Genomic DNA, 23,756 nt, shown 5'->3' with positions numbered 1-23,756 from the left:
GAAGGGACCTCAAACGATCATCCAGTCCAATCCCCCTGCTGGAGCAGGAACGCCTAGGTGAGGTCGCACAGGAATGTGTCCAGGCGGGCTTTGAATGTCTCCAGGGAAGGAGACTCCACAACCTCCCTGGGCAGCCTGTTCCAGTGCTCTGTTACCCTCACTGAGAAGAAGTTCTTTCTCAAATTTAAGTGGAACCTCTTGTGTTCCAGCTTGATCCCATTGCCCCTTGTCCTATCATTGTTTGCCACTGAGAAGAGCCTGACTCCATCCTCGTGGCACTCACCCTTTATATATTTATAAACATTAATAAGGTCACCCCTCAGTCTCCTCTTCTCCAAACTAAGGAGACCCAGCTCCCTCCACCTTTCCTCATAAAGGAGATGCTCCACTCCCTTAATCATCTTTGTTGCCCTATGCTGGACCCTCTCCAGCAGTTCCCTGTCCTTCTTGAACTGAGGGGCCCAGAACTGGACACAATATTCCAGATGGGGTCTCACCAGGGCGGAGTAGAGGGGAAGGAGAACAATTTAAATAGAAATGTGAACATCTAGCCATGAAATTAACACACCTGTGAAATAGACACTCTTCTTGTGCAGAATTTTTAACTTGCATCTTTGTGTAAAATGGAGGAGCTAAATTCCCGAATCCCCTGATGCTGTTTCATGTTGGGGACTATCACCCCAAACTGATCTGGTGCTATTTTGGTTTTGCACTCAAGTGAGCTTGGCTTTAATACTCCAGGATAATTACTCTGACTGTATTAGTTAATGGCAGACACTAAGATACAAGGAAAACAAAATTGTATGTGGCAAGGAAAAATTTTTGGTAGGATGGAGCATTCTCAGGTGCCCTGTTACTGTGAGTCATTCCTAAAGGAATGATGAGCGAAGGAGAGGTTGTGAGTAAACTTGCAGCTCAAATGCTGTGGTAGTAGCTGTGATAGGAAAGCTCAAATCTATTATTTAAGTGGGTTGGATGCATCAGGTAGAGGGTACATGGATTTACATTGATCTTGTTATCCCCTGCCCTGGAAAGATCTGTTCCCCTAGGGATTTGGTGGACTTTTTTGGATGTGTTATGTGACTCTCACCTTCTGATGTTTCTTAGCAGAGAATTACATTTGTAGATCTGGCCCTCTGCAAGAAGTGATACAGATGGTTGATCCAGTTTTCTTTCAAACTTGGCAGAAAAAGGCAAAAAAATATGCTGGAGGCCATGATTCCACATGAGTTTTCAGTCACCACAACTAACGTGGTGCTCTTGGTTTTATTTAGTGGGTAAATACGAGAAGTTTTCTGGACTTTAATAGTTAAATTGCTTTAAAACCTGAACAGATGCCAATCCAGAACAATATGCATGTTACAAGGGAAGTTTTTTTTAAATTTAGAAACAAAATGTGGGTTCCTGTTGTAAAAGATGACTTTTTAGTGAAAAGGTTCAGTCTGTAACATACAGATTCCATAAATTGTTCTATACAAAATGCTATTCAGAGATTAAGGAATATCAGATACCAACAAGCTTAGAAGCTATTTTAAAAGTGCTGTTACTCAAAATACAAATTTGTAATAGGAATTTGAACTTTAATTTTGATCTCTTATAGTCAATTTTATATTACAGTTTTTGTTGGCCAGAGTGAAGCAGAGCCTATCTTTAAAAATAGTTGCTTGAAATAAAAAAAATAGACCTTCAGTTGCCCTCTGCTTGAACCCAGTACAGAGGACCAATTGTTTTCAATTTTTCTGATTAGTGAAATGTATAAGATCTTTCCCATGTAATGAAGAAATCTTATGATGTTGCATAATGCTGTATCCCCCAAATAGGGTTTTCAGTTGCCAGGCATACTTCATATATTTATATTATCGTGCTGTCTTTTACCATTGACCAATTTATGTGGTTCTTTGATGCTTTTCTACTAAGTTGCAAAATGTCATTCCGTTGCAGCATTACTAGTTGTTGTGTTTTGTTGTTTGTTATTTTTGTCCTCTCCCCATTCCTTTTTCTGCTTATGTTCACAAATTCCTTACATATTCCTTTCAGTCTTCATTGCTTGGTTTACTTCAGTACAGACAAGGAAGAAATATTGTGGTAGTTCACATCTTTTGCCATTGAACAAGAAATCCAGTTATGTAAAGGTGCATACTTAAAACTCCCATCTTACTGTTCTGATCCGTGTGATCTAATGTTGCAACTCATGGAATTATATGTTTTAGGGAGTTTGAAAAAAAATATGTTAAACCTGGATCCATCTCACTTATTTATTTGAGCTTCTCAGGGAGTGGAGCACCTGACCATGAATTCTGGGGCTTTCTAGGAGATATGATTTTGTCTTACTATTTTATAAATCTGTGAGAGCTTGCTACTTAGGGAAACATAGTAAGGAAAAAGATGTGAGTAAGTAGTATTAATATTCTAGAAGGTGTTGTGAATTTCAGTATTAATTGATCAATAATGTTACTTGCATGTGTGTGAGAGGGTTACTCTTTCAAGGTAGTTAATCTTTGACTTATGCCTATTAGTTTTATTGTTTTGGTTTGTGTTTAATTATGTTAAATTATATCTGGTCTGTCAGGTGTCTAGTCCTGATCTGTTATAGCTCTGTGACAAAGCCTCTATAGGCTTCATAGGAATTGGGTCAGGGGTAAGATGGAGAAATAAAGAAAATTAAAGTGTAAAATCAAAAGTGCCTGTGAGACTTGAAATAAGGTTAAAACCTTACAGTAAGGAGCACAAGAGATGGAGAATTGGGGGAGTTCTGAGAACAAGGTATCTACAGTTTGTTTGGGAAGAGCTTGACTGAAGTCATCCATGTATACCTTGTTAAAATTGCTGCTTATGTAAGTTATTTAAATGCAGTTTCCTGCATTTTTGTTTTGACTGGCACATGTACAATTGCCTGTGTGAGTTTATTATATCATCCTGTATCTGACTTGAAAGCAGACATCTGACTTTCTCTAGGATTAACACTGGTATCCTTCGGTAATGAGCCAAACAGGCTACCTGAATGGTTGTGCTGCATGTGCTTCATCTGCCTTTCTCCTCTTTTTTTCTTTATTTCAGTGCGGTGTGGCACCAGTGTGAGAATTAATGTTAAAACTTGCCCATTTTCAGCTGTCATTTCTGTAAGACTGGGAATCTTGTGAGGGGTCTGATAAGCAAAGAGCTTTTGTGGGAATGCCTTTTCACATTAGATGAGAAGAACTACATGTTTGTTACAGGATTGTTGTATGAAAATAACTGCTCCTGATTACACTTGTGTATAAAAGCATCTCCCTGGGTTTCCATATTAGATGGATATCATCTCATTCTTTGGTCTTTGTTTTTTCCTGTCTTTTTTTCTTAACCTAATGTCTGATCAGTATGACTGCTTAGTATTATAACTGTCTGCAATAATTTATTATTTGGAATCCCTGTGATAGTAGGAGCAGGCTCTGACCTCTTGGAATGCCCCGTCCTTGCTGGGGAAGCTTATGGGGCTGACGCGTTATTGCAATACAAAGACAGGTATCCTTGTGACTATAGGCAAGGTTCCCAAAATACATGAGCTGGCATAGACATTTGGAAAAAGGAGCAATGTACACCCCTAAACCATACACTGTTGTTTAGGTTCTTATTGTATTGTGTAGTGTTAAATCTCTTGCTTGACATCCAAGATGGAAGGTTTGTATGGCTGGAGAAGAGGGAGAAGAGAGGGAGAGGAATGTGTTTCACTTCTGAGTGTAATTCCTCTCTTGTGAGTTGGGACTGGCTCAGAATTCTTCAATTTCTACTTAGTGTATTGTCTTGCAGTCATGATTACATGGGAATTGCTACAGATCTGTAAAAATATTTATGGTTCACGATAAGTATTAATGAGAAGGCTTTTGGACTTTTGGTTTTTAGGATTTTAAAATAAGATATAGTAAATGGTATTTTTTTCCGTTTTGGTTAAGTTCAAATTGTAGTGCTAGAGAGGACTGCAAAGTGCTTTATCGGCAGTAGGCTGTTCAAGACCCTCCTGATCAACCAAAAATCAATATACATCTTTTATGTTCTTTGTATTCCTCAACTTTTTCTCTTAAGCTGTGGCCAGATGTTACTTTCATGTTCAAGTGGTGCTGATGGGAAATATTACAACCTGCAGGTATTAATTATCGATTCCTTATTCTCGTTTTTATTGTGTTCATCAGTCTGCTGCTCGTTGGTGGATTATCAGCTGAAGCAACTCAGGAGATATTCACAAAGTGTAGGAAGCTGTCAGATTTAATGGAGAATAAAAGGTGATGTCTAGTAGAGAGATGTTTGTGAGCATCGAGAGAGACAGTATCTTTTTTCAGTATTGCAAACTCCTGAAGAGGGCCAGTGGCTGTGATCTTAGATAAAAACTTGATGTATATTACTTATTTGAAACAGGATCCTGTAAAAAATATGATGGGGTAGTTGACTGTCAACACATGATTGGTGAAGTAATTGTATTATTCATTTACATACTTAAAATTAGCCAGCTATTAGGTATTTTGCTAGCCAAGAAATGCAGCCAATTAACATGTAGCTTGTTCTGCACAAGTATTTGCGGGAAGGAACATGGAATTGGAGAGAAAGAATACATTAATGATGCAGAGGATGGTCGGCATGTCATGGAAAGCCAAGTAAATGATATTTTTAGAAGCCAGTATTTTTCAAAAACATTAGTCTGAGTTTGAGAAGAGTCAATGTTGGGAGGGCTTTTTGGTGATGGGCTAGCTGCTTTGGTGGTACAGCTGGAAGGAAAGTGTCTTTCAGAACCCAGATCCTTTGGTTGTTTTCAAGGATCTGATAATAAGTTTTGAAAATTGCTCTTGTTGCATTCTTGTTTCCAATCAGCTGAAGCTTGCAAAATCATCATAAGGTTCTGAGATTTGATTTATGCATTCAGCTTCCCTTTCATACACTTCAAATAATGATACAGTTGCTAAGACAAAGTAGTTTGTCTATGTTCTTTTTTGTTATTTTACTAACTTTTGGTAGTAAGTGATGTGTGTTTCTTTCCATAATTCTGCAGTTGTGAAACAAGATAGTAACTTTTCACAAATGAATGATATTGCAATACAGTCATGAGTGAAAATTTTTCTTTTAGGTGACCTTGAGTTAGAAGTGGTTGTTTTTTTTCTCTAGAAAGCTGTGAACCAAAAATTCATGAAAGGAGGCTCTGACCTCATGTGATTTCAAGCAATAGTTAAATCTGGAGCTTAACCACCTGGAGATATTGAGATTTCTTGATGGGAATGCAAGGAAAGATGCCATTTAAATTGTCTCTGCATGTTCTGTAGGAAACTGCAATTTGAATTGAGGTATTGAAGAACTGAAATATTTCTGTTGATCTAAAGTTTACATGCAGCATTAGTAACGGTTTTCTTAGGCTTACACATTAGAGATACTAGTTTGTTGGCTAGCTGAAGCACAACAATTACAGTTTCTGTTGTTGATTCAACTTGGTATCAGTTGGCCACTTTTTAGAATAACCCAGGTCTTGGTGACAAGAAGAAAGAAATAATTTCTTCCTAGAAAGCCCTTGGAAGCATATTGGAGAAACAACTCCTGGCAGAGCTTTTGGGCAAATAAAAGCCTGTGTACTTTGCCTATATAGTACCTGCAGTATTTACAGCTACTCTGATTCATTAAGTGTTTGTGTGGAAGACTCTGCCCTTGCAAAAACATGAGGTTTTATCTTAATTGCCCAAGTTGGAAGAACAAAATACTTAACACAGTGTATTAAAAACCTAGGACTTTGGGCAACCATTAACTTCAAAAGAAAAAAAAAAATATTTAGAGGTTTAGTACTACATAAATAACCTGAAGTTAAACTTCATCTGTTTCTGTCCACGGTTGTGTTCACTCATTTTCTGGATGACATTCACGTGTTGATTGTAGATCTAAAACCTCCAGCAAACTGTTGATACTTTTGTAATGTTTGTTGTTAGGTAAATATTGAGGTGCTATATCAATACTCAGATTATTCTGGGGGTTTTTTGGTTCTTAATTTCAGATTAAAGAACAAAAAATTATCTTCAGGCCAATTACAGTAAAAGGTTTCCAGAGTGAAATAAGTTCTTAAATGCTTTTGATACTTTAGTTGCCAGGGAGCACAGAAATTTAATGAAGTGCAAAATAGTTGTGTTTCCTTAAAAGAAGAACACAAACCAAGTAATTCAGTAACTGAACAAAAGAAACTTTAGGTATGTGTATAGCAAATTATTGTTCACATTGAAGGAAACCTTACTGTCACATTAATGAATACGTACTCTCCTGCTGATTTGTCCCTCGTATGGAATTCCAAGTTATGTTAATTGTGTGGAAGCATGGGGGTGTGTTTTTGTAATGCTGTATCTGGACCTTTCTTTGCTTGGAAACCTGTAATACTACATTAAAAAATTGCTAAATTTAATCTTTCAGGAGAGAATTTGAAGGGGGGAAAAAAGAACTACTATATGATCTTGATGATTTTTTTTTTAAATAAAAAAAAATTTTTAGTTATTTTAATACAGGCAATACCGTGCTCTTGAATCTTAATAACCAAACTCTTTTTAATATGCACTGAATATGTTGCTAAATACTTCTCTCTGTGATCCCCATATGTGTTTTCCCCTGATGTAATTTATTATTTTTATTTCTTACCTTACAGTTGGTAACATGACTTGGATCTATGTGGCTGCATGGTGAAGGAAAGACAAAGCCTCTTTCTTGTACAACTTAACACTTCTGTCTGATTCTATATAGACATGGTATTACAGTTTTTTTTTATTTCCAGTGCATTTGTTAAGACCTTGTGGCATAACTAGGTCCAGTTTTCAAGGGATAACATCCATTTGATTTTTATTTATTCCTTTATTTTCAATCAGTTTTATGTTTTGAAAGCCCTAGAGGGTGTTGAAATGCTTACACTAGCAGGCAGGTTGGGTTGGTTTGGGTTGCTGCCCTCTCCTCCAGCCTCTCTCTCTGATGGCAGCAGGGTACCTGCTTTGACTTATGAGATCACAGGCTTGTTCTGCAGAATCTTCCTTTCTTTTATGTTCAGCCTGTTCTCCCGTTGTTTCAGGCCCATTTTGACAGCTGTTGTTCCTGGTTCCCTCTTCCAACATTTTGTGAAGTCAGTGGGTGTGAATTTATTTCAACTGAAATCAAAATTGTGATGCTGCGATAGGGTCTATAGGACCGTGTCGTGGGGGGAGTAATTCAGGGTTCTCCTTGCTGCAGAACAATGTTTAGATTTCTTAAAGAGAAGCGTGACTTAAGAGTTTGGTGGCAGGTTCACTCTGTTACTTACTGCATGGGGGAAATATACCAAGCTGAACGCTGCTTACCTTCTCTGCAGGTCCCTGTACCCATTGACAAAGCAAACTGTCAGGCCTCTTCCCTCCCTGATAATTGTTCTTTCCAAGGGCTGTGTCTTGGGTCTCTGGAGACAAACTTTCAGGTGAGGCCCTATCTGTCACAGTGCAAACTGCCAGGATTTCTCTTTCCTTGATGACCGTTCGCTCCGCAGTCTGTATTTTAGAACTCCAGCAGCAAACTTTCAGGCGAGGCCTTATGACCACATCCAGAACAGACTTTCAGGAGACAGGATTCTCGGAAAATAAAAAATTGAGTGGAGTAGAATAGCAGAAGGGCTGGCTCAAGCAGGGTACCTCTGCAGAGGTCTGCCCGAGCATAGAAAACTACAAACTTTTATAGCTTTACAGACCATTCACACCAAGATCCAGTCCAATAGCAAAATTTCACCACCAGATCCTTTGCTCCCCATTGGACCCCTTTTCTCTGACTCCACGTGGGGCTGTTGTTTTGTTCAGTTGTAGGCATTGTTTTTGGTCCATATCCTTGAGGGTGTCATTTTGTCTGGATAAGTCCTTTTTCTCAGTGGAGTGCAAAATAGGCCACACTATGTAGATATCTGTAATGTCTCTGTGTTAGACTTGGATCGTTGTTTTCCCAGTCAATTCCATTTTTCCCCTCAAAATGCAAGTTAGACTTTATCTTGCAGGTGTTTGGCGTAGTCTGCAGTTGCTTTTGGCAAATATGAGCTTAAAATTTTAGCAAATCTAGTCTACTGAGTAACATGAATCGAAGAGTATATTAAAAAGTCATACAACCTTATATCTCTAAATAATCCATTACATTACTTAAGCTAAATGATTTTGAATTTGGGCTTATTCACTGACCTCTGAGTAGTAAAACCGTTGCCATACAGCTCACTTATTTAGCAGGGAGAGCTCAAAGTGGGCTCATCCAGGCTGTTGTATTTATAGAATGAAGTGGTTGGCTTGTAGTCAAATTGCATACAGTAGGAAAAGTCTGCACAAGACTCCCTGTGCCCACAAGCCACTGGTGCTCAGTTGCTGTTGTGCTTCCCTGTGGGTCTCCTGGAAGGAGTTCTTGGCCTGGCTGCAGCGCCTTTACCTCCCCTGGAGCCTGGACCAAACTGCTGCTGGTTTGGCTGGGGACGGGGCGGGGGGGTTGGGTGCACCTACCACAGACTGTAGCAGCAATTATCTGTGTTCTTAATAAGCACTGACATAATTAGTAATACACGGATCTCTGAGACAACATCCAGTAAACCTGGAAGTAGATGTTTTTCTCCCTGTTAATCCTCCTAACAATTGTAGGTATTACTTAATATAATTGACATATTTTCAGCTATTTTTTCCAGTTAATTCCACTCATTTGTTTCTTTGACCTTCATATAAAAGGTACTCACAGAATGCCTGGGATTGGAAGGGACCTTGAAAGATCATCTAGTCCAATCCCCCTGCCGGAGCAGGAACACCCAGATGAGGTTACACAGGGATGTGCCCAGGTGGGTTTTAATGTCTCTAGAGAAGGAGACTCCACAGCCTCCCTGGGCAGCCTGTTCCAGTGTCTGTCACCCTCACTAAGAAGAAGTTTCTTCTCATATTTAAGTGAAACCTCTTGTGTTCCAGTTTGCACACATTACCCCTTCTCCTACCATTGGTTGTCACCGAGAAGAGCCTGGCTCCATCCTTGTGACACTCACCCTTTACATATTTATAAATATTAATGAGGTCACCCCTCAGTCTCCTCCAAGCTAAAGAGCCCCAGCTCCCTCAGCCTTTTCCTCACACGGGAGATGCTCCACTCCCTTAATCATCTTTGTTGCCCTGCACTGGACTCTCTCCAGCAGTTCCCTGTACTTCTTGAACTGAGAGGCCCAGAACTGGACACAATATTCCAGATGTGGTCTCACCAGGGCAGAATAAAGGGGGAGGACAACCTCTCTCGACCTACTAACCACCCCCCTTCTAATACACCTGAGGATGCCATTGGCCTTCCTGGCCACAAGGGCACTGTGCTGGCTCGTGGTCCACCAGTACCCCCAGGTCCCTTTCCCCTACACTGCTCTCTAACAAGTCGTTCCCCAACTTATACTGGAACTTTATTTACTTTATTATTATTATTATTATTATTATTATTATTGTTATTGTTATTGTTATTGTTATTGTTATTATTACTATAATCCTTAGTTTGTTAATTTGGGTAATATAGATGGCCTGTTGAGGTGGCATAATAAAGGGAGAAAAACAGGCACATAGGAAACACCTGTGTGTTTTTGTAAAGATATTTTTATTTACAGCTAGTGTACTCTGTAGCCAGAGTAATAAATTAGCTACTTTGTTGTGTGCAGAGGAGTACGGAATCTTTGTGCCTTACAAGAGTTGGTCATAAATTATGTCAGATAGCAGGGTTGTTTGAGATCTAAGTGTTAAAGCTGGAACGCAGTGGTGGAAGTGCATTCAATCTACAGTTACACAAAGTGAAACCTTTTCAGATTTATTGAGTTTTTGTTCTTGATCATGGACTCTTTGAAGTAAACATGTTTACATCCAGTATCTCATGCACCTAGGCAAACAGTACTGAGTTCAACCTGGAATACTCCTTCAACAGTTTTTTAATAGCCCTCAGGATTTAACAGCGGTGTATCACATGAGGACTTTGCAAGTTTCTTTGGTGGTTGTTAACTTGAGGTATAACAAAATTAGGTTGGCATACTATATGTTTTTATATGAGGCAACATTTTACATGTTTCTTAGGTTTTCAAGTCTATGTGTGATCTACATATAAAGAAAGTGTCACATACTGAAATCACTTCACTGACCCTGTGCAAGTATTTGCCAAATCAAAGAAAAAGAAACAGTTTCAAATATGGGTTTGCACACACATACGTGGTGCCCTAAGAGATGCAAGACTCCATTGCTCGTAGTTGCCTGCCAAGAAGATGGGAAGGAGCAGCCAGTGACAAATTTCAGTTGTGTCATTGGCAGGTGAAGCTCAGAGTCTGGATGGTCAAGTGGCTAAGGCTGGAGGTCCTGTTCCTTCTGCCAATGTCCTGACCAGGCAACTGCCACCACATCAGCGAAACTAATCTCAGGGATGGCAGCGTGCTAAACTGCTGCAGGAGAAGGTAACCAGAATACTCTCAATAGCTTTAAAATGTTTCTTTCCTTGAGCTGCTAGGTTTTGCTGAGTTTCTGTGATGATTTTTCTTGATAAGGCTTGTCAGATTGCTTCTCATGCTAAATCCTAGTTAAAATAAGTGTTCAAGAATGCAGGTGGTGGACGTGGTGTTAAGGTGTATAGTTGATCTTGGAGGACGCTGTGACAATGAACAAAAAACTGCTACATTTTGGTTAGATTGTTTTGCATTACTCAGTTGTTGTATTTGCCTTTGCTCTTCCATTCACTTTTTGAGAATTGATCCTGTTTAGTTTTATTTACAGGTTAAAGTTTACATCATAAGTGGGATCCAGTAAAAATCAAAAGTGCCTGTTTTTAATCTAGGGTGCTGTTACAGGCTATGGAAAAAGTAGTGTGTATTTTGATGTTCTTCTGGCAATCTTCTTGCATGATTTGGAAATGAAGCCAAGCGCCTTCAAAACATGAGAGATGTACACATAAGTGCCTCTGGGGTATGCAGAAGTTCAGGGATAGGTCACTAGTGGTGACTTGGCATGATATGTATGTGAAAGGAGGAGTGTTTTTGAAATAGTATCAGTACTGTTTCTTCTAGGGGCAGCGGGGGAGGAGTTTTGCGTATTAGGGGATTTAAAAAACAAAAAATTAAAAAAAAGAGAGTAGGAACGTTAAGCCCTCTTGGATTTGGGAAGCTATTTGTTAATGTGAAATACCTTCCTTGTGTTCCTACAAAGCAGATGCTTAATTCTTCTTAAACTTTGTGATGCCTTTGTACCTTGATGATGACTTTGTGGGAGTGCTCTTCTGAGGCTTTCCAGCAAGATGTCAGTTCCTGTGACTGCACTACTAGCCTATGGAGCAATCTGTAGCATGAGGTGGCTGCATCAGCCTGCAGGAGGTGCCTGGTACCGTGGCAGGTTGGTAGCTGGTTTGCCCTTTGGGCAAGTAGTAGTTGTGGGTTTGCATTCCCCTGGGGTGCAGCATGGGTTCCCTGTGTCCTGGGCAAGTTCTTCACCTGCTGGGCAACCCTCTGTTTGCTCAGGGGGAGGAGAACATTATAGCCTCCAGATTTAGCATCCTCAGACTGCAAAACAAAACCTAATGTAAGGGGTCCCAGTTATGCTTTTGTGTGGGGTAACACTTGGCTGCCGAGGTCTAGAGAACACAAAAGTGAGGCATTAGAGGTGAAGATTAGACTTGTCTGTAGCCTCTTGAATTGTGCTCGTGCCATATATACATTCAGTGCTGAGGTGGCAGTCTCTCTTGCGGATCCAGACTTTAGGCAGCTGAGACAATTTTCCCCGTGATATAAAATTATTTTCTTCTTCCTAAATATAGAACATTCCCTTCTATTTCCATAATAAATTTGGTAAAATAACAGCATGGAATAAAATTTGATAATGTAAAATGCTGTTTCTCCGTATGTGTATACACATGTTTTAAGTCTTAAAGTCAGTTTTTACAAGACAAATAGATAAAATAGTGTTATTTAAAAATTGTTCTAACCCCAATTTTTAGTAGTAGGAAGAACCCCACGGAATTCCATTCTAAGTCACTGCATTATGTTTGAGGAGAAAACTCCCTGAGAAGCACGTACTGTTGGAAAGTACCCTTGCACAAGTTAGAGGAAACCCTGGCATTTTATCCATTTTCTACTCTTCCTTCTGAAGACATGTCAGATTCCTTGGGAAATCATAATTTGCAAAAGGTCACGAACAAAATGACATTTTCAAGTTATAGCTGATTGAAAACTAGACGTTTGCTACAGTATCAGTGTTGCTTGCGGTTGGAAAGAACGTCTGTATGCAAGAATCTCTTGGTTAAGAAAGCACGGTTTAGCACAAGTACAGGAATGGTTGCTGACAAATCACTTTTCAGGTTTTTGTGTAAGAATGTGGCAGTTTCTGTATTAAGAGCTGACTCTTCTTGCATCTTGTCAGTACAAAACTAGAGTTTTTCCATGTGGAAGAGCCTTCACTTGTGACTGCTCTGCTTTTGTGTCCTGTTGTGAAGAGCAGCCAGTCTTGTTGCGAAGGAAATGCAAAGATGATCTTTCTAAATACCATTTCTTAAGAGGGAAGGCATGGGGAGACGGAGGACAGAACCAGCTGCTGTACTGTGAGGATGAAAATTCCCCCAAAAGCTGGTCGTTTTGGGGTAGCGTAGTGCACTCCTTCCTCTAGAGAAGGTCTGGGCTTTTCAGGCCCACCATGGCCTAACATTGACTGTTAACGCCACTGCAATTAAATCTACCTGCAGTCATCTGTTCAAAACCCTATTCAGTTGCTGATTCAAGATGGAAATTGTTTTCTGTTATTTCTTTGATGCGAACTAAGGTAAACAATTACTTTGAGTATTAATTTAAACTTGCTAGAGATACTTGAAACGTTAGAATATTTTTTAATTTCATTTTAAAATAAGGTAGCCGTGACCCTGCAAGGATTGTTTGGGAAAGCCGAAAAGCAGTTTGCCCATTTTGGCAGGGGATAATCTCAATTACATGCAATTTTGTAAGTTAAAAATATGTAAGAAGCAATTGAAGAAACAGGAAAGGATAGGAAGAAGGAAAAGCATTTCTCTGGGTTATCATAGCCAGCCAGGAGGTATCAGAGCATAAATTCTGTCATGCTGCATTTTGTGTCACCTAAGTCATTTGGATGTTAATTTCTAAACCCTATGGTAACTTCCTCAGTTGTCTGAGATTGTGAGTGGCTGAGTTGTACCTGTGTTAATAATGCAAAAATTGACGCATGCAAGAATTACTGGCATTAAAAGACTTAGCCTAACCTACTTGGTAAAAGATTTTTATTTACTTTAACTTGGTATACGTGCTACTGAAGTAGTATAAAGCTGGTTAATATATAATATGTTAATATTGCTGTATAGTTAATTCTATTTATATTAATAACTCCACAGATAGTTAAAACCTTAATAACATTGAAAGATAAAAGGTTCTTTTTGTCCTGTGTTTTATATGCAGTTGAGTCTAAGCAGTTAATTTTTAATAAGTAAAAATTATTTATTTTTAGATACCCATTATAAATAATAGGAAAATATCTTCTAACATGTCTTTTAGGTATGAACCTGTTTCTTGCCTTTAAATATATTGTAGAATCAGTGGGATTTATCACTTGAAATTCCCGTAGTCATTATGTTGTGTTTATGGAAACATCTGGTTAAGAGCATGGAGTGTAATAGTTTTAAATCAAACTCACAATATGCTTCAATATACGATTGCTGTTTAATAAGTAACATAATCCTCAAGAAAGACAGAACACTACATTTACCATCTTTGTGGCATAAATATGTTTTACTTTTTGTAAACACAAACTTTTGAAGGAAAAATGCCTCCAACACATCTCTAGTATGACTTGTGTTTCTGGGCAAATACTCTCTCACTACTGAGAAGACTGTACCTTTGATTTGTGAGAAATGAGTTTTAGTTTTCATTGCATTGCCCTTTGTTTTATTTGCTTTAGTCACAGCAGTGGCTTGCGTATAGATGACAAAAAATTGGTATTTCTCCTTTTTCTAGGTGTGGGCACTCTCCTGTGTACCGTTCCCGTGAGATGTCAGGTCGGGCCCTCGTTCCATTTGTTATGGTGAATGAAGTGCCACATACAGTGCTGTCCTTGCTGGAGGGGCTTCCAGACCCCTCCAGTCCTTGCATACGACAGAATTATATTCATGGAACGCTTCTGCAAGTAAGTGGTGGTTTTGTGTTTTTTGGTCATACTTTACAGCCAGGTAACACACAATGAGTTGTGGTGAATGTTCACATGTTGTCAAAACCATATATGAAGACTGCTTTTGAGTCAGTTCTCTCAGATAATAAGCATGGAATGTGCATTTCAATGGTCACTAGAAGGCTCTAAGCTGTAAATGTCGACATTTCCAGAGATGAAACATAATATGAAATGCAAATTAAAGTGCTCTGAGAGCAGGTATCTTTATTTAAACATCTACAGAGAGATCTATGTGACTTACCCAAAATCACAGAGCAAAGCTGAGGTTCAAGCACCAATAGCATTGCAGATATTGAGTCTTGCTACTTCCCTATGTATTTATGTATTAATTTCCTTTTTCTGCTACACCAGCAGCTTCCTGTCATTTTGCTGTACAAGTTGTGATAACCTTTATACTGTATTCTTCTGGAAACATTCTAGAGAACAGCTTGATATCAGTTTGGAATCAGAAATTTCTTCCTTGCCCATATATTGTTCCTTTGGTTTATGGCAGTCGGTTAAGTGTGTTTGATTTTTAAGCCATCATGGTAATAAGTTACCCGTTTTTATTGCCTGTTTTTCACAAGCAACCCTCCAACAAAGCCGTATTGTACGTGATCAGCTCTGTTAGTCTGCCTTAGTTGGCAAGCTGTCTAGGTACACGTTCCCATTGTGAACTGTGTGGTGGGGTGTGTGTGGCTTAGTTTTGCTTTTTAATGCATCTTTTCCAGCATATTGTTTCCCTTTATAATCATGACCTTATGAGAAACCTGGGACAGGGAAGTGGATGAAGTCCTGCTAGTGCTCTTATTGTCAACTTTATGTGTAAAGGATTTCAGCCAATTGAATCTGGATTTGGCTGATGATCAGTTACAGTAAAGGTTGTCCCAGGATGTGGGATGATCATGTCCAGTCTCTGCTGCTCTGAACGTCAGTCTGTGCACCTGTACACACAGAAGGGCTTTACCCTGTGAGCTGCTGTGTCTGCACAGGCAGGAGGAGATTACCCTCAGCAAATTAAGCTGTGCAGCCCCAGGATCTCACCGGCCTGGAGTCCCTCCTGACCCCTTAGGAGAGAAGGGTTATTCCAACAGAGAGAATGGAGTGCTTTCTCAGTCTCTAAAGTGATTATAACCCTGACCATGGGGGTATGGTCTGGCTATAGTGTATTAAGCCACTGCCTTATTTTTAGTGACCTGGGGAAAAAAAAAAAAAAATTAATGGAGGGTTGGTTCTCAGAGAGCCCATATGATGATCTGTTTTCTAATCCAGTGTTTCTAACAAGATCTTATGCAGAAGTCTAGTGGGGTTTCTTTGCCATACATGTGAGGCAGGAGGCATTCTCATCCTCAGGGCATTAATGTGATTTTTGGTCAGTTTTGAACAGCTATTAGGAGCTACTTCTCTAACTGGTATTGCACCTGGGTGAGACTGGTGCTGTCAGAGTAAAACATGCTTTGAAAAAATGTCAGTTGTCCCATAAGAGTACAGTGATGCTTGGTCTCTCAGGTTTATCTTGTGAATCAAGGTTGTGCGAAGTCTTCATTTAATCCTTAATCAAACTTAGAGCATGACTGAAATGCTGAACTATCTGTTGCTAGTTAAAAATGACAAAACATTCAGAAGAAACACTGTAGGGTGATAGAGATGTGCAAAAAGGGAGATGGTGGTGTCTGATTTTCTACCTCTAAAACACAAATGCTGCGTAGTTCAACCTGTAGTTAGCATGCACTTCCTGTAAACGGTACAGAGACCAAAGTACTGTGACTTTCAGGGGATGGTGGATGCGTGGTTTCAGTTTCCTTTTTATCAATGTAAGATGGGGCTTGCAAAGCTGTTGCTAAGGTGTGTTGAACTGTAGAAAATTATGTTATGGGACTGTTGGTTGAAGTGCTGTTTCTCTGAAGGCTTACTTGAAGAGACAGTGATCTGGCAGTGTTCAAAACTGTTTGCACCACATTCCCATGACAAAGTAGAAAATTTCTTCCTCTTTGATATCAAACCAAACCAAAAATCCCTACTAAAGAGTGAGTCTGTACAAAACTCAATAAAATTTAGATTATTTTTTTTCCAGCAGTACAAGACCAATATCTTAAGAAAATGGAATTCAGTAATGTAATTTTGTTTTTCAATCACATTAGTCAGAAGCTGGCGAAGGTTGTTGCCTGATTTTTGTTTTGGTGTCCATACGCTGTCAAGTCTTAAAGAGAAAAGTTGGATTCATTCAGACTTAAAGCTCATGTGGTGGTGCCAAATATACCTTCAAGATCCATTATGTTTCAGTTATGTTTGAGTTATGCAATCACTTCATCTGTTGCAAGCCAAATGTTAATTTATAGAAAGATCATTCAAAAAGACTTCAGCCTGCAATGCTTGTCCAAACATGTCCCAATTTTCAAAATGCTGAGATTGACAAGGAATGTTTTTTGACAGTGGATGCAAATGTGTTCTGTTTAACTTCAGACCTTTGCATTATATGAAAACATGACTTTTCATCCCCAGTGTGATAACTGTGGCTCAATTTATGTAGGAATATGACTGTGCATGAGGATAAAATAATCCTGTGGTTTACATGTTTTACAGAAGATTTATTTTAAAGAGTTATCTAAGAGAAATAGTGCTGTTCTGTAATGCTTATGGAACTGATGATATTCTTCAAAGAGTAGTTCTGCATCTTAAGTAAATGCATCAGCCTGACTAAGAGAAAAATCTGTTCTATACTTAGTGTTCCTTTATGAGTGCAGTTTCTACTTGGCTCCATAATCCAAACTGGCATGGGAGGGAGCCAAATTTGTAATCTGCAAGAAAATGCAGAAGTCTTCTACTGGCCCTGTTGAATGATGAAGTGTTTCTGGCTTCTTTTGTTTTAAGATCTAGGTTTTTTTAGCTGATCAGCTGAAAGGAAGAGCTTGTCCAGAGCTTTATGTAGAGACTTCTGGAAGTGTATAAAAATTTATAACTAGGTAGGGAAGCCTTTATGTTTGGGAAGCTTTTTGACTTTTGGCAGTTGCCAAGGCACTTAGAGTATTTGGGAAGGTTGTGAGGTGTACTTATCGGAGGATAAAATGTTTTTTGACCTTTTGCTGCTTTAGGGTTGGAATTCCTGCAGTATGTATTCCATCTGTTCAGAATAACTGAGAAATTCAGGATTGACCTGTAGTTAATTCAGAAACGCCTTATTCAATAACCTGTACTTGTGATTAGTAACTTCAGTGTACTGGTTTGATTCGTAGTGTTATTTGTAAACCATGTAGGTAGGGGCATGGTCTGCTTTCTCTTTTCATGTCTCTGTTCTTGTAGAAATGTCTGGTCTCACAGACAACAGTCTTAACTGTGTCTCGTGAAACTACAGTAAAGATGACACCTATGTAAGAGCGTGTTGTGAGTCCTGATGTTTATGAAGGCTTCCAGTCATCAGTTTGTCTAATTCTATGCAGTTGCAATAAGCCTGAATGTCTTGAGCAAAACACTTGTTAAAGTGAAGAGTTAATCAAATACCTCCACACATTAGTGAAGTTCAAGGTTCACTTAAGTTTAGATTTCAAAGAGAGTGATAACATGGAAATGAGCCCTAAGTAGAAAAAGGATTTATGGAGACCTGGTTGTTCTTCAAAGAAATGAGAATTCCAGAAGTAGGAATCAATGTAATACAGAATGAGTAGAAAGTGTAATAACACATCAACTTTGACAAACTAGGAGCTCTTTACTGAATGCGAAGCAAGAAGAAACATACTGAAGCAAGAGTGTGCACAGAAGAAATTGCAAAGTCCAGGGCAAAAATTGGCTGTAGCCTTCAGGAGTTTTTGACAGAAATAGTCTTGGAAAATGGAAGCCCTTGATAGCTGGTGTCTGAAAGTTGTATTTTCTCCATTACTTCATTAACACAGTCAAATATGAGCTTAAATACTGGAAACTACTTTCTAACGTTAAGGATGTGTTAATGTTCACCACTTGCATATGGGTTAGATGGATCTGCCATCATGTATGTAAGATTTTGCCTGGGTCTGGGAGGTGGACAGCTGATCACCTGAGATTCCTCCCAGCTTCCTGTCTCTTTTCAATTTTTCTTTGATCCTGCTTGTGCTTGGGACATCTCCATGAAGCTATGCAGAATTTTTATTTCCATCAGTCTGCACCTGGTTAATTCTTGCTTGCATAGATTTGTGAGTATAACATTCATAGCTTTTATTATTGTTGATTGTCTCTTGTAAACCACCAAAATTTTGGTTGTCATTGCAAATAAAAGGTTAAATATTATAAACATGAATTTACTTGGATTGGAAACACCTGATAGAAACTTTGAACAGTTTTTATATACAATTTAGATAATGTGTTCTGTACACTCAACACTTTATACTGAACAGAGTCCAAGAAGGTAAGCTTCTGGGAATACTAGGGAAAGAAAGCTTTAGCCTATGTTATTCCTAACCAGGGGCCTTATTATTAAAGGCTGAGATGAAGACAGCTTGCAGTACCTCAGCCTTACCTAGCCAGATTCATCTCCAGGTGGGCTTTGACTTGCCTGACAGTGTCTCTGCATACTTGGACAATGTCTCTGTTTTCTTAAGTTACCTGTCCCTGCTTCCACCTTCTGTATACTTCCTTTCTGTGTTTGAGTTTTGCCATGAGCAGCAACTTATTCATCAACACAGGTCTCCTGGCGTGTTTGTCTGACTTGTAGTGTGTTGGGATAGACTGTTTCTTGAGCTTGGAGGAAGTGGTCCTTGAATATCAACCAGCTTTCTTGGACCTTGCTCCCTCCAGGGCCTTATTCCATGGAAATCTATGTAGCAGATCCAGGAACTGCCCAAAATCTGCTCTCATTAAGTCCATGACTGTGATATTGCTTTTAGCTCTGCTCTCTCCTCTCAGGATCCTGAACTCTACCACCTCATGGTCGTTGCAGCCCAGGCTGCTTTTGACCTTCACAGCCTCAATGAACCATTCTTTCTTTGTATGAAGTGCAGCAGAGCACCTCTCCTTGTTGTCTCCTCTACTGCTTTTGTCAGGAAGTTGTCATCAGTGCTCTCTAGGAACCCCATGGATTGATTATGCTGTGTTGTGTTGATCTTCTAGAAGATACCAGGGTGGTTCAAATCCCCCATGGGGACCAGGACCTGCAAAAGCCTCATCCACTTGTTCTTCCTGATCTGGTGGCGTGTAGGAGACACCCACCATGGTGTCACCTGTACTGGTCTGCTCTTTAGTTCTTACCCATAAGCTCCAAGCTGGCTCATGATCTGTCCCTAGGCAGAGCTCTGAGCATCCCAGCTGTTCTCTTATGTAGAGGGCAACTCCATCTCCTCGTGTTCTCCACCTCCTTCCTGAAGAGCCTGCATCGCTCAATTGCAGCACTCCAGATGTCAGCTATCCTATCTTGTTTCCATGATCCCCAAAATATCACAGCCCTGCTTTACCACAGACTTCTTGATTCCTTTAATGCGTTGACCTCCTCTTTGGGGGCTTCAAAGTAAATAGAAGCTGCAGAAACCCAAACCATGATTTGCCCAGAAAATGAGGCATCACCTTTAATTCATCTGGTTGTAGATTATTTATAATGATTTTAAAAGCCCTCCCAAATGCAGGGATTTTAAGAGTGTTTTGCCAAGGAAAGCAGATATTAGACTTCAGCTTTTGTTTTTATCTTGTGAGCACCAGTTAGCATGATTGATGCTGGATTTCAAAGTCTGTGTGATGTGCACAGACCTAGAATCTAGATGTTATTAGGGTAGCAGCAGTATGACTAGAGCTTTCAGTCACAGTTCTGCATTCATTAGTGTCCAAAAATATCCCATGTTTGTATACTGGAAAAATCTGTACTCTAATGAGAGTGTACATACCCTTTCATACTGTTCATATTGAGAACAATTCACTGGACAGCTGTAATTAATTATGGAGCGGATGTAATTGCTATTAAGGTTTATTTCTTTTTCAAATGAAAGAATCTGCACATCAACTGGGTCATTATCTTGTATGTTATCAGTTTGATCTTCCTCATGTTCATTTTGGCAAGCTTACAATTATGCATACAGGATCAGATAAATGAAGGTTGTTAAAAGAGACACGGTGTTTTCATTTAATTTCTCTGTACCTTGTTTGGGACAGTTCTGAAATGTTGACAGCACTGAACTCCTTCCTAAAGGCCTTGTGTGGATTTATGATTAAGGGCTGACAGTGTCTAGCTTGAGATGGTTCTACAGAAGAGTACAAAAAATACTGCTTCCCTTATCTGGCCTATTCACTAGGCAGTCCCTTTGTTTTGGGGAGCGTTTTGGATTCCCTTTGGCATCTTTTGGGCACAGATTCAGTGACTCATCGTTTGCTGCTTATATTTGGAGAGAGGGAACTACGTGACTTCATTTTGATGTGCTTGCTGCCTCCATTTGCTGCCCCCATCAGGAGGTGGATTGTACTGTCCAAGATGCAGCTTTTCATAGAAGTTCTCAGTGTGTTGTGCAGCTGCACGTATCAATGAGGAACAATTTCTGGCAGGAAGGAGCTTTGTTCATGAATATTATTTACATACTTGGTGGTGCTTCGTACAAGCAATCGAACAACTGCACAGAACAAAAAAGGCTCTGTTGGCCTATGATGTCCTTGCAGTTGGATCTTTCATGTTGTGACTGATGTTGGTCACTGCTGTAACTTGGAGTCACAGAACTTCTGCCTGGTCTGCTGTGTTCCCCAGGAAGACCTCTCTCCACGTCCCTGATCTTCTCATCTGAGCTCTGGCTGGTAGCTTCCCTTCTCCCTGCGCTCTTCCCACTTACTGCTGTTTTGTCACTCCTACTGATTTATCCTGCAATTTGTTCCCTGAGTAAGAGAAGAACAGAATCTGCTTCTGTCTTGGGGGTACACATGGCGTGTTCTTAAATACAAAATATAACTGGCATGAGACACATGAAACAGGAAGAATTTATGTTTTAATGCAGAGTTGAAACTTCATTAATACAAAAATGGAAATTCATTTATTTAGTTTTGTTTCTAGTGTCATCAATCAGCAGTCATTTATTCTTCACAGATTCTTACTCTTGATATTAAATTTTTTTCCACACTTTGGATTTTCCCACAAAATTCTGTAGCTTCAATTAACTAAATTGGTATTATAGCAATAGACTGATTCAAAGAACTGTATGGTTTGTTGGTGGTGGGGTTTTTTTTGTGTGTGTTCACTAATTCAGACAGTTCTGTCTGGCATGTTAATGCAAAGCTTTGCACAAGGAGTGTTGGAGTTTTTGAGCCTTTTTTGTTTTGCTTTTGAAGCCAGTAGCACATTTGCATCTCTCTCACATGTACAGAACAGACTGAGTCACGTTGACTTAGTTGCATGTGACAAAAATTAGATTTAATAGGAGTTGGAGGGCTTTGTAGCTCTTTGCATTAATTAACATTTGTTTTAAAGATTAAATTTCCCACTGTCTTCAGTGGGACAAGAAATTAGCTGTTACTCTTTTTCAAGGAATAGCAGGGTCCTATAGAATCAGACTTACCTTTCTGAAAATGCTTTACGATGAAAGAATCTAGAATACTCATATTGAAAACCAATATGATTAAAGAACCTGCATGGTTGCATGGCAGATTTTTCTACCATCTGTACAAGGCTTTTATGAAAGTGATTTGCTGTTTCTGTTTCTACTTATGCAGATTATTGAATACAGATTTGTGTGATGGTAGAACTTCAAATTATCTGTATCAACTCTTTGGACATACTGATGTTTTACTTATTAATGGACAGATGGAAGAGGTGATTTAGAGATGAAAGAATTGATTTAAAGGATGGTTGGAGACTTCATTAAAGCAGCAAGAAAACCAGGACAAGAACATAACCTGAGAATAGCTATACTGGGTCATGCAAAGATTTGTCTGAGTCAGTGTGCTGCTTCCAGCCAGGACCGATAGCACAGGCTTAGAAAAAAGAGCAAGACAGACCAAGCAGCTGGAAAAACATCTGCATGTACTGTCTTAGCTTAGAGTACTCTTGAGCCAGAGAGGTATGGATGTGACTTAGTACATAGTCGTACTGGTGAAAAGAAGGAATTTAAGATTAAAACATCAATATGGTAGATAGTTTAACTATTCCAGAGAGTTGTATAAGACAGGTTGTTGTTGATGAAAGTAGAGCCTGCCTAATGAATGTGAATGCTTTGTTCCCTTCCTTTGAGAGGAGAAGGATTTTAGCTGATGTTGCTACAACGGAAGTTCAAGCTTCAGGTATTTGATTTTACTTTCACTCTGTTTTTTTTCAGTTTAATACTTAGACACTTAGAGGAATAAAGACAATTTAAATAAATATGAGCATTTGAAAATAAAGCAGGGAAGAATGATGCATGAAGAAGAGCTAGCCAACAGTCATGGGGCCTTCTTTGTTACAGGACTCAATAGGTAATAAAACCCCACAGACTCCAGTGGCCAGGCTGTCGGAATATTGCAACAGGAGACAAATTAGGCAAGTATCTTTTAAAGGTTATCCTTGGATGTTGGTCCTTGTGGCTGAGTGAAAGAGAAAGGTATACTGCTTGTTAGCTTGACCTAAAAATCCTTAATGTGAATTACCAGCAGGGGTGTCAGTGCCCATATTTTGTTCCAGTTTTGTTTTGAAGGCAAAGGATCTCTGGGGCCTGAGGGAATGAATGGGGAAGTAGTATATTGTTTATTTGGCTTTATTCGGTAGCACAGAAACATTGACTATGGTGAATTATATTTTATTTGGCTTGGCAGTAAAGTTTGAAGTGTAGCAGTTCAACGTTGGCTTATAAAAACTCAATATAGTAAACAAATGTTACATTATCTACAGATCAAAGAAATAAACCTGCTATAATTAAATGTTTTCCAAAGAAACTTCCTTCCAGCTGTTTTGTTTCTAAGCTCAGTTTTTAGTGTTCAAGATAAGCCTTACTTTTAAGATTAGTACAAAGAGAAAAGAAATACTGATGTCAAGTTAAAAACATATTCACTTATGTGTAGCTGGCAATAAAAGAACAGTTGTCTCATTTCTTCGTGTTGTAAATTTGTATTAACTGTTACGTAGAGGTACACTGATACAAGGAGGCAGTAAGCATTTAAGAACAAGATTTATATTTATGAATGCAACAGAAATGTAGCTGAGTTCCAAGAATGGGAGGAGGCAGCCTCTGAAAGGAAATCATTGATGAGATTTTGCCAGAGGTTTTCTTCCAACTGCCTTTTTTATTTAAAAAAAAAAAAGTCACATGGTGCTCTGAATTGCTTGGGCAGATCTGCTGGTTGGATGTTGCTTTAACTGTAATTAGTAATGCCACAAATATTGTCTCTGATTGCCTAAGACATGTCAATAGATTTCAAAGGGACGTGAGTTTAGACAGCTCTTACGACTTTGTCATCGTTATTGAGTTCCTTCCTACAGCAGAGATGATGCTGTTGTAAACCTTGTGTTCACATCGTTGAAGTTAAAAAAAAACAAGTGTGGGGTTTAGTGTAGAATAAGCAATATTCACGAATTAATGAAAACAAGGCTGCTGCTGTGAGAGGTAACCATAATGAGGACCACTCTGGGTTGTGCTGGGGACCATGTGACAGGTGTTCCGTCTGTGAAGTGGAGAAATCCTCCTATAG

At 39.2% G+C, this 23,756-nt stretch overlaps 1 protein-coding gene across 9 annotated transcripts in view; it reads left to right on the top strand.

The window, feature by feature from the left end:
* Nucleotides 1–23,756, top strand: part of THADA (THADA armadillo repeat containing) — a 171,707-nt gene that overhangs the window by 67,368 nt on the left and 80,583 nt on the right. For all 9 annotated transcript variants that reach the window (XR_011738218.1, XM_071806063.1, XM_071806064.1 and 6 more), the window contains one exon: nt 13,976–14,144. Coding sequence is in view for 8 of the 9 variants with exons in the window: in XM_071806063.1 (XP_071662164.1) it covers nt 13,976–14,144 (169 nt within the window). In the remaining variant the exon portion in view is untranslated. The remainder of the gene's footprint in view (nt 1–13,975; nt 14,145–23,756) is intronic.

Source organism: Patagioenas fasciata, chromosome 3, assembly GCF_037038585.1.
Source record: "Patagioenas fasciata isolate bPatFas1 chromosome 3, bPatFas1.hap1, whole genome shotgun sequence".
Classification (NCBI taxonomy): Eukaryota; Metazoa; Chordata; class Aves; order Columbiformes; family Columbidae; genus Patagioenas; species Patagioenas fasciata.
This window is presented reverse-complemented; position numbering and strand designations above follow the sequence as displayed.